General features: G+C 36.2%; 2 protein-coding genes and 1 long non-coding RNA gene across 3 annotated transcripts; 1 reads left to right on the plus strand and 2 right to left on the minus strand.

The window, feature by feature from the left end:
• Window positions 1-1,921: 1,921 nt before the first annotated feature.
• Window positions 1,922-3,620, minus strand: LOC140177936 (uncharacterized). Its single transcript, XR_011869628.1, has 2 exons — window positions 3,356-3,620; window positions 1,922-2,177 (listed from the first exon to the last, which is right to left on the minus strand). It is a non-coding gene; the product is annotated as an uncharacterized lncRNA (long non-coding RNA).
• A 2,200-nt stretch (window positions 3,621-5,820) lies between these two features.
• On the minus strand, window positions 5,821-6,480 carry LOC112728453 (protein MAIN-LIKE 1-like). Its single transcript, XM_025778594.1, has one exon. The coding sequence runs from the start codon at window positions 6,478-6,480 to the stop codon at window positions 5,821-5,823; it is 660 nt and encodes a 219-aa protein (XP_025634379.1).
• A 1,895-nt stretch (window positions 6,481-8,375) lies between these two features.
• Window positions 8,376-10,443, plus strand: LOC140177391 (serine/threonine-protein phosphatase 7 long form homolog). Its single transcript, XM_072210484.1, has 4 exons — window positions 8,376-8,432; window positions 9,342-10,066; window positions 10,161-10,242; window positions 10,321-10,443. The coding sequence occupies exons 1-4, from the start codon at window positions 8,376-8,378 to the stop codon at window positions 10,441-10,443; spliced, it is 987 nt and encodes a 328-aa protein (XP_072066585.1).
• Window positions 10,444-11,798: the final 1,355 nt, after the last annotated feature.

Raw genomic sequence — 11,798 nt, forward strand, 5'->3', positions numbered from 1 at the left:
AGGTATTGAAAGAACAACACAAACATGTAGTACCATTATATTCTTCAAACAAGAAACATTTTTAGGTACAATTAGCTGATCAAAAACATAAATTCCCCCTCTAGTGTGGCCTTGGAGAAGGAGTTGGCGAGAAACCTTATCACAAACAAGGCACTTTTTAGGCCAAAATTCAAAGAAAACATTATTGTCCTCTGCAAACTTTGAAACACTCATTAAATTCTGAGTAATATTAGCCAAAGTTATTAGATTTATCAATCAATATTGAAGAACCATAATTTAAGATAGGGATACCTGCACCATTGCCCACAAAGAATTGATCTAGATTAGGAGGACCTTGAGAAGATGTTAACAAGTTGGTTGCATCGGGGGTAACATGATGACTCGCTCCTAAGTCTAGGTACCATGCTAATTCACCAATTGAAGAGGGTGCAGTGAGATATGCTGGAGGTTGATGGAATGATGGAGATGGTGATGGTGGAACGGTGTTAGAAAAAGGTATTTGTGGTGTGTTTGATGTAGAATTTAGTTGATAACTTTGATCAAAACGATAGTAGCAATTCCAGGCTACGTGACCATTGCATCCATAAATTTGGCAAGAAGAGCGAGGATTATTCCATAGATTCCTTCCTCCTCTTTGGAATCTTCCACCACGATTTCTCCGTGCTCTGCCTCGGTTATTGGAGTTAAAGAAGGATTGTGACAAATGCGCAATGGAAATGTGAGTACTAGGGTGTTTGAAACGATCAAGCATATCATCATATGCTTGTAGAAACGATTTTGCCTCAGCCACTGTGAATGTACCAAGTCTAGACATGATAGAAGTGATATAGCCACTATAGTCCTCTGGAAGCCCATCAATGATGGCTTGAATATGATCATCATCACTAATCTGATGGCCAATCGCAAGAAGAGATGCAACAAGTTTGTGAATCTGGCCAAGGTAATCAGAAACAGTAGTCGTTTTCTTAACACATTTTAGTTTTGCTTTGAGACTCTGAATCCTTGTCTTTGATGTAATAGAAAAGAAGTTAATGATGGTATTCCTTGCTTCAGCAAAGGTGTGACAATATAGAACTTTATTCTTGAAGGAATTAGATACTGAAGAAAAAAGCTAAGTAGTGAGTGCAAGATCATTCTGACGACATTCTTTGTATGCTGTGGATTCTTGAACCTGTGTTGTGGTTGTTGTGGGAGTAGGTGATGGTGTTATAGCAGGCGTAGCACCCGGAGTGGTGTTTGATGTGGTAGAGGAATCTTGATTTGAAGAAGCTTCAAGAAGGGTTGTTTGCACATATCTTGTTGGTGTTTTGGTGGGATCCAAATGATGCTCCATCTCAAGAGTCTGAATCATGAGCCATGCTTGATGTTTTCATGTATTATAGTTATTGTCTTCAAGTTTTTCAGCAAGAGGAATCAGTCTTGGTTTTGTTGTGGCAGAAGAACTGCTTATAATTAGAAGCAGTGCCATTATTGAAGGAGATGAATGATTAAGAAACGAGAATCAATGAAACTGAGGAAAAAAAAAATTCAATGACGAAAGAATTATATATTGAGGCTCTAGATATCATGTTAAAATTATAGTTGTGAATCATAAAGAAATTGTAAAAGACTACAAATGGAGTGTATTGTATTATTAGTGCTTTATTTACATTAGAGACTATTCATATATATAGTTATGCATGACTATCAAGAAGAGACTAAGAAGAGATAGTTAGAAATTAAACTGCTCTCCAATAATAAACTCAGAAACTATCACAATTCTATTGATTTCAGTAATTATTTAGTCTTAGTACTCTTAATATGAACAAATTTTATGCATTAAAAAAATCAACTTCGTGAATCGCTTTCGAATTTGATCAATGTGCGATATTTCTTCATTTGTGATTATTCGTCTAAATAAATTTTAAATTGGATGAGCATGTAAAAGAAATTTCGTTACTTCACAATTTTTTATTACGTTTGGTTGTAGCCTAATGGCTACTATTGCCTTATAGCACAATTTAACTGTTAAACCTCAAGGATAACTGAAATAATAAGGAAGTAACAAATATATTAACAAAGTATTTAAACATCCCGTATTGCAATGTGAATCATTTTCCCGTCTGATCGATGAGGTGCTCAAATCTTCTTCTATGTATTGAAATTAAAGATATATTTAAATTTCAATTTTTACATGCCTGCAGAAAAAAAATGTTAGGTTTTTTTTAGCATAACTATTTGAAAAAAATTCTCTCTCACATAACAATAGTGTTAGTATATATAGACTATGAAAAAGTATAGGTAGACAATAAAAATATTAAACAATGTGAATAATAAATATATCAAATGTTTAATTCACTAGGTGTACGGGTGGTTATCCTAATATTAAAATTTAGATGGGTAATTTAGAGTATAGTATATTTTTATTTTATTAAATTAATTTTAGAACCATTGTTCACATTATTCACAAAAGTCATTGTCTATCTAACAAAGTTTATAGAGTATAAATACTATACTTCAAGCTCAAAGTATATATATATAACAGGGAAACCAAGATGGAACGCAAAGTAAATTTAAAAATAAATTAAACTATTGAAATATTTTGAATTAGTTGCACTTTCCCTCTTGAACATTATTATTAGGTCACATGCAACTTTAGCCCTTAAACTTTAAAAATGCGCAAATTAACATTTAAAAATTTTTAAAGATTAAGGGCTAAAGATCACATAATCTACAATTCACGGAATAAATCGCAATTAACCCAAATATTTATTTCATATGTTATTTTGACTACATCTTAAGGCCCTTGTCATATAGATAAGTGATTTATATGCTTTATTTTTCAATATCTTATTATTAATTTTTATACTACTCTACACTTTTGTTGCAACTTTAAAAAAAAATTAAGATAATTTTGAAGTATTTATTATTTCATATATTAATATTGAAAAATATAAAAAACTAATTTATAAATATTAATATTATTTAGTCAACTTTTTTTTTACTCACTCTTTCAAAAGTCATCTGGAACCATTACCATTGTATCAAATTCTTTATGAATGAAAAACCTTTATTTTTGGAAAATTTAGGAATATATAATTTAAAATTTAAGATATAAAATTTAAAATAACAAATATAGATCGATGTCACTTGAAAAATATTAGCTTCCTAGTTGAACTCATGAATATTATAATAAACTACTTTAAGTACCATGATTTTGTTTTAATTTTTATTTTGTATCATATAGTTGAATATTCTACATGCTTTGTATCTTTGATCAGTTAACACTCACCAATGAGTGGAAAATTTTTCATATAATCAAATATGAATATTAGATAATTAATATAATATAATAATTTAAAATTTAAATACTTACCATTGTTATAACTTTCCACCGGAGGACTATACTTAGCTTTGCATTTCTTAATGCAATCCTCCTTCGCTTCCGGATTATTTCTATAGCGGCTCTTGCATGTTTGAAGACAACTTTTCAGCTTATATTCCTGATGTTCAAGACCATCATCGTATTGAGCTGAAGACCATTTTGGAACAATGATAGCACAAATAACAAATCCAATAATAATGAAGAAACGTGTTATTTGTTTATAGGTCACACCACCATTTCTAGCCATGTGTCTTCTTTTTGATTTGGAAATGCAAATGTATGATATACCATGCATGAAGTTTTATAAAGGCTTAAAATTTCAGAATTGATATATTTGTTACTTAATTATATTCATGTCCTTTTAAATCACCTTAAGGGTGTCCCCTTGCTTTGTTAGGAGTCATAAATTAACAATATAATCAAAACCATAATTAATTTTGGCTGCCCTTAAAGTCATTTAGTTTCGAAAAAAAATGGTCTTACATATTTTGAGATGATGTAACTTGGATTTTTTTCGTTTATAAAATAAAAAAGTATTTATTTTCTTTAAAACGATTTTTTAACTTTATTTTCGTAAATATAATTTTTTTTGGGGAATTAACAGCAAGTTCGTCGCCCCCCGACGAACTCTATGATGAGTTCGGCAAACAAAAGCAAGTCCATTGGAGCTCAAGCAGTCACAATCTCTCTAATTACTTTCTTCTTTTTCACTGTTATTGTTATTGTTACGATGTCAGAAAATCCATTGTTATCCATTCACTACGATAGTGAAATAGTGTATGATGAAGAAGGTTTGATTGTCTTTAGATCGGGCCAGCCGATAATTACGTATATGACAGCGGAAGTCAACAGTTTAATAGCATTGAAGAATTTGATATTGCATGCCCTCAGACAGCAGGAATCTAAAATGGTGAAAAAAATTTACTACAGATATCCTACTGAGTTAGATGGTAATTTATTTTATAAAAGGTATATATTATAGTTGTGTTTTTTTGTCTCTATTACAAGTATATTTATTAGACCGTCGTTGTGATCGATATTTCTGTTGTTTTGAATTAGATATTGGTTGCGCGACGACGAAGACGTACGGCTTATAAGGTCATGGTACAACAGATGGACTAATATTCATCTGTTGGAGTTATACGCGTTTCTTGTTGACCTTGGTGGCCGAGGATCATCTGCAGATATTGTCGATGATAGTCCTACGGGTGGCGTTGTTAGACGAACTATCAGAAGGACGATGGTGGATCTGAATATGCCACCTGAGGGTAGTCAGGAGGGGTCTAATGTTGAAGTTTGTAATGTTAACTTAATGGATGACGATCTTGAAAGTCATGATGGTTCTGGTATCGGAGATCCGATGATGGAGAAGTACGAAGTCAACCACAATGATGGAGAGGATGTTGACGAAGAACCACCCGAAATCCCTGATGATGGTGACGAGGAAGAGGAGATGAATTACTACGGTGACACACAGATTGCTCTGACACAGCCTGCCATTTCTCAACCATATGACTGGACGGATCATTTCACTAGGTTGAGTCTAGATGTAATGACATCGGATTGGTCGTTTACCCAAGAAGGTCCTGAAGAAGACCCGTGCAATGAGTCTGAGTTTGGACAATAATTTAGGAGCAAGGAAGAAGTCATGTTGGCAGTTAAGCAGTACAGCATCAGGAGGGCTGTGGAGTACAAAATAGTAGAGAGTGACCATTGGAGGTACAATGCAAGATGTATCCAGTTCGGACCCGGTTGTAATTGGAACATACTTATATCATATCGCTGAAAGCAAGAAAGATGGGAGGTTAGGAGATACATTGGTCCTCATACTTGCATCCAAACTTCGATGGGGGCAAGATCATCGTAGGTTGGATTCGAAGGTCATTGCACAACACATTTTCACGATGGTCAAGGCCGATCCAACAATCAACATCAGGGTTCCACAAGGAGGTGTGGAGAATCACTTTGGTTACAAGGTGACGTACAGAAAAGTTTGGCTTGCAAAACAGAGAGTCATAGCTAGAATATATGGCGATTGGGAAGAGTCATACAAAGAGCTTCCTCGTTGGTTATTCGCTATGCAAATGTACTTGCCAGGTAAGATTTATTTGCGGTTTATTTATTCGCCATTAATTTAGCCGTGTACAAAAAGCCGACTAAAGTATGTCCAATTTTGGACATTTTCCACCGTGTGTTGAGGCCTTCAAGCATTGCAAACCACATATCTCTATTGATGGCACCCACCTATATGGTAAATACGGTGGCACTTTGTTGATGGCCATAGCGCAAGACGGCAATACAAACATTCTGCCCGTTGCATTTGCAATCGTTGAGGGTGAGACAAAAGAGACGTGGTCGTTCTTTCTTTCGTACTTATGGGAGCATGTTACACCACAACCAGGGCTGTGTGTGATTTCAGACAAACAAAAGTCCATTGATGCGTTAAATAACATTGGTTAATGTTTATAATACCTCTCCACCAGGGGAAAGCAACAAGCATCAAGCCCATCAGGCTGTACTAATGGAATACGGTGGTATGCCCAAGAAAGCATCAGGCTGACGCATCCTCCCAAGTTGCGCTGGCCATGCTCTGTGGCCTGGCACATCTGGCGATACAGCCATGCCAGCACAGCAGAGTCCCACGACAACCGGCCACATGCATCAAGGTCCTCCAGCAGGGGAAGCCACCTGATATGCACCCGAGAGTCAGATGCATCAAGGAAGAGGATACCGCCGATCAACTGCATGATATATCCTCTTGTATACCTTATCAGCCGCTCCTCTGTGGCATCCTGCTCTAGCTCTCCACAAACCGTGTTGTGGAACCAAGTAAGCTTAACAGTCGACTTAGTCTGTGACTGTCTGTCCTCTAAGCCAGGAACAACACCCAATATCTGCTCACACAACTCCTCAATGGTCTGTCCCTGGTGGTGCTGCTCCCACCCACCGATGCATCCACTGACAGGATCACCATCAATCCGGAGTCCCAACTGATATGCCACGTCCTGCAGGGTGATGGTCATCTCCCTGCACAGTAAATGAAATGTGTGGAACTCAGGCCTCCACCTCTCTATCAATGCCGAGGCGAGCGACCAATCATGCTCAAACTCCACCATGTATGCGACGTACTCAAAACTGGCTCATCTCAGATATGGCCTAATCTGTTCCGGTGGCCGTGTCATCAATTTCCATCTAGTGCGCAAGATCCGAGGTGCCTACCAAACGGAAAAAACAAAAAATTTTAACAAACAACGGTACCTTCAATACATACAATAGCAAGTTCACTTTTCCTTCACTATAATAAAATAAAAAAAGGGTTAAAAAATCATACCATTCGATCAAGCCTCCAGCGATGTGCTCAGCCTGATCCAGTTTATACATCTCATGCTCATAACCCAATAACTACTGCTCCATCGAAACACAATCTACTAAAATAAAATCACATACCAGATTATTAAAAAATTAACTAAATGAGAAATGGCATATAGACCTACTAATTTTAAAGTTAACCTACTTAACTGACGTCGTCATATTAATTTATAAGTAACTCAACCTTAAATTTTAGTGCTCATTTAATTACCTTCTAACTCACAACACAATGCTATACCAATAACTAAATTATCTAATAATGTACTTTCTTAAATTCTTTTACATCATGATCCATAGCTACTATATTAAAAAACGGTAACATAAAATAATATACTTAGCATAACAACACTAAAAAGTACGTCTACCTAAGTAACATGTAAACAATAAATCTATTATTCTAACTAACAAACGATCTATATCTAACAATTTTGTCTAACATGTAAGCAGTAAACTAACTTAATATAGAAAAATAAACTATTATTTACTAACTTTGAACTGAGGCTATCATCCACAACAAATGTTACGGATGTCGGACAGGTGGAAAAGAAAAAAGTATCAGAGAAATTTTGAAGGATAGAGTGGAAGAAAAAAGTGACAAACTAAATGGTCCCACAGCGTTTATATAGTGTGCCGAATTCATCATAAAATTCGCTACACTTCCAGCAAACTCTATATAAATTATGAAGTTCATTGGGGGCGAACTTGCTGTTAATTCCAAAGAAAATTTATATTTACGAAAATAAAGTTAGAAAATCATTTTGGAGGAAACAAATAATTATTTATTTTATAAACGAAAAAAATTCTATGTAACTTATAAATATATGGTTTAGATGTAGTAATATATAGTGACATGATACTATTTTTTTAAAAATAAATAAATTAATAAAAAAAACAAATAATAATTATATAATTTTATAAATAATTGGATTTAGGGACCGGTTACAAGTAATGGCCTTCCGAAGTTGTTTCTATCATATAAAATTTTGCAGCTCTTTGCATTCTCAAATTCATTGCATATTTCGGTAATGCGAGAAACAAAAAAATACCGTCAAAATTTAGTGTATTTAATATTTATTAATTGTTATAATAATTATTATAACGATTAATATTATAATAATTAATAAATATTAAATAAAATAAATTCTAACTATTTTTATTAATTCTATTTAGTTATCAAAACATTTTCGTTATCTTATATATACGGCTCAAGTCCCCGATAAATCATAATTATCTCCAAGTCATTTCACACCCATATCTTGATCAACCATTTCCTCATCTCTCAAGCCCAACATAAACAATAATATCCATTATCAATCAATCAATCAAAATCCTTAATTTGACTAAATTAAATTCATCAAAATATAACCCTCAATTAAAATCGGAAATTATTATTCTTATGGAAAAGTAGTTGGTGTTTTGGGAGAATATTGGGAGATGGGGGAATTTACTGGGTAGTGGAAGTGCCGGTCAACACGCAGGAGCGTGGTGACCCAGCTACGGTGCAACGTGTCCCACCACGCAGGGGCGAGATGACGGGGCCGGAATGCAACGTGTCACACCACGCGGGAACGAGATGACGTGGCCGACATGCAGCGACTGGCACCACGCAGGGACGTGGTGGAGCTGGCGTGGCAGAGTCCCGATGCACCACGGGGGGCGTGCTGAAGCTGCTGGCATGCAGGGGACATGTCTCACCCCGGTAAACAGCATGCAGGCATTCAAGCTCTATATAAACGAAGCCTTAGCTTTGTTACAATGAGATAGATAGAGAGTGTTAGTGAGGGGAAGGAGAGCTTGGTCTCTTGCTCCATATAAACAGAAGCATTCTTCCAAGGAGGGCTGGCTGCTGCTTCACCACCGTGGAGAAAGGGTGGAAAAAATAGGAGGGAAAAAATATATTATTTTATTTTTATTTTAAAGAATGGTTCGTGATTATAAAGCTCCAGAGGAACATATTATAAATTATTTGGATCATCCAATTTATGTAAGTTGCTAAATTATAAGCTCGGAAGGATAATATAATTTTGTTGTGTATTTTTATTTCTGTTTTTTATGTTATTTAATTTGTTTAAATATAACTTTTTTTGTTAATTTTAAATTAATTTGCTGTTATAAAAATATTAAAAAATTTAATTTGCTGTTATGTAATTTAATTTTAAATATTAACTTTTTTTGTGTATAACTATTTGTTATACAATAGTTTTTTATACGACAAAGTAAAAATTTTTTAAAAAAATATATTTTTTTACGATAAAAATATAAAAATAATACTATAGTAAAATAAATAAATAAATAATATATACATTCTATAAATAAATGTTGAACATATTCAAAAGTTTAATACATTGTTAAAGTAATAAATAAATAAATATCAGAAAAATATATAGCTTGTTATTAATAATGTCAGAGAAATAAATGAATGTCGATGCACGAAAAAAAATTATTTTAGGTATGGTAATGCACTTGTAACTATTGAAATAAATAAATATGTAAATATTATTATTAATTGAAGTGATCACATACATTTTATAAATTCATTTATTAATGTTTGTTTATTAATACATGAATATTTATAGGTAATATAACAAATATAATTTTGTTGATGCAGCCCAACAGAAATTTGTTGGTGCGTAAACTGGATCCGCCACAGAGTTGGAACCCGAGGGTTGAAAACTACTTACGTGCCACCGGATTCTACCACGTATCTAGGATTGGGATGATAAGAGGATCTCACCCGTTGTTAGCTGCTCTGGTTGAAAGGTGGAGGCCGGAGACTCACACTTTTGTGTTGCCGGTGGGTGAGGTTACGGTGACATTGGAGGATGCCGCACATATATTTGGCTTACCAATTGATGGAGAGTCTGTGAGTGGATGGACTGACAGTAGTAGTGATTTCGTTCAGAGTCAGAGCATGGCAATATTCGGTCGTCAACCGGTGCTCAGTCGTAATTCAAAATCCTATATAAAGCTCGGTTGGGTTCGAAGTGTCAGAGATGAGGAGCCGTTGGACACTAAAGAGTCTATAAGGAGATACGTGAGATGTCAGATTTTTTGTCTGTTAGGGTCGACCCTATTCACAGATAAGTCGACCGTATATGCCCATGCGAAGTATCTACCATTGCTTCGCGATTTCGAGCGGATCCATACTTATAGTTGGGGTTCAGCATGTCTCGCTCATCTTTACAGAGCACTATGCCGTGCATCACGATATGATACGAAGGAGATGGATGGTCCTCTTAACCTGTTGTTTGTTTGGGCATGGGAGCGAATGCCGTGTATTTCACCCGTACCGAGGCATATCCTTCCACCTGCTGAGATACCAGTTGCCATGAGGTAAATATTTATGGTTCTTGTCGGAGAATATATTCATTATGCATGTTTCAGTTACGGTTACTGACATAAATTTTTTCATTGTATCATGTTTCAGGTGGAGTCATGCGGAACGGAGTACAGCGTGGTTAGAGAAGACTATTGTGACATTTAGGCATGATATAGACTACATGCAGGAGGTAAATATTTATGGTTTTAATGAATCCTAGATCCAAACATTAATGTTAGGGTTCTGACATTCGAATTATCTGTGGCAGTTTGAGTGGCGGCCGTACCAAGGAATGATCATTCCCGGCGAGTTACATAGACATCTTGATGTGTGTGATATCGTTGCTCCGTTGTTGTCATTTGAGTGTATCGAGTGGCACCCTGCGGATTGAGTGATGCGTCAGTTTGGGTTCGCACAGCCCCCACCGCGAATACCAAGGGACATTCCACTGGAGCAGCATTGCATGGCTCTTCGCGGAGTGCAGCTTTATGACTGGACAATATTGCTTGGGGAGTGGATAGCGGAGTGGGGCAACAGGCGAAACACTCGAATGCGGGATCTAAACCCCCTTCCGACATGGGACTTCATACCGACCCCGGAGTTCGGGATTAGTACGTGCGCTCATTCGGACATATGCTGAGATTGTCGGCGTATGTTCCTGGTGAACGAAATTGTGACTTATACTTTCACACAACTCGAATAATCCCCGGTAATGGCTCCAAAAACTTGGTGCACAATACCATGGCTTACATACATTCTTCACAACCTCGCACATCTAACCAGCAAGTGTACTGGGTCGTCCAAGTAATAAACCTTACGCGAGTAAGGGTCGATCCCACAGAGATTGTTGGTATGAAGCAAGCTATGGTCACCTTGTAAATCTCAGTTAGGCAGATTAAATAGTTTTGGGTTTCAAAAATTAATAATAAAAAGAAAATAAAAGGGGATAGAAATACTTATGTAAATCAATAGTGGAAATTTCAGATAGGCGTATGGAGGTGCTGTGCTCCTCTTGAATCTCTACTTTCTTATTACATTCATCCAATCCTTCTTACTCCTTTCCATGGCAAGCTGTATGTAGGGCATCACCGTTGTCAATGGCTACATCCCATCCTCTCAGTGAAAACGTTCCTATGCTCTGTCACAGCACGGCTAATCATCTGTCGGTTCTCAATCAGGTTGGAATAGAATCCCTTGATTCTTTTGCGCTTGTCATCACGCCCAGCCTTCAGGAGTTTGAAGCTCGTCACAGTCATTCAATCCCAGAATCCTACTCGGAATACCATAGACAAGGTTTAGACTTTCCGGATCCTCATGAATGCCGCCATCTATCTAGCTTATACCACGAAGATTCTGTTGGGGAATCTAAGAGATATGCGCCCGGCCTAAGGTAGAACGGAAGTGGTTGTCAGTCACGTGCGTTCATAGGTGAGAATGATGATAAGTGTCACGGATCATCACATTCATCAAGGTGAAGTGCAACGTAATCTTGGATTAAGAATAAAATTGATTTGGATAGAAAATAATAGTAATTGTATTGAAACTTGAGGTACAGCAGAGCTCCACACCCTTAATCTATGGTGTGTAGAAACTCCACCGTTGAAAATACATAAGTGAGAGAGGTTCAGGCATGGCCGAATGGCCAGCCCCCAAAACGTGGTCACTGGATCAAAATACAATCCAGGGATCAAAACCAAGATGATAATATGATAGTAAAGAGTTCTATTTATAATAAACTAACTACTA

The sequence above is a fragment of the Arachis hypogaea genome, chromosome 2, assembly GCF_003086295.3.
Source record: "Arachis hypogaea cultivar Tifrunner chromosome 2, arahy.Tifrunner.gnm2.J5K5, whole genome shotgun sequence".
Lineage (NCBI taxonomy): Eukaryota > Viridiplantae > Streptophyta > Magnoliopsida > Fabales > Fabaceae > Arachis > Arachis hypogaea.

Coding starts and splice junctions, on each gene's coding strand:
- LOC112728453 (XM_025778594.1), bottom strand. CDS start 6,480: ATGGTGGAGTTTGAGCATGATTGGTCGCTCGCCTCGGCATTGATAGAG.
- LOC140177391 (XM_072210484.1), top strand. CDS start 8,376: ATGCACCACGGGGGGCGTGCTGAAGCTGCTGGCATGCAGGGGACATGT. Junction 8,433..9,341: donor AGGGGACATGTCTCACCCCG/GTAAACAGCATG, acceptor TTGTTGATGCAG/CCCAACAGAAATTTGTTGGT. Junction 10,243..10,320: donor ATATAGACTACATGCAGGAG/GTAAATATTTAT, acceptor TATCTGTGGCAG/TTTGAGTGGCGGCCGTACCA.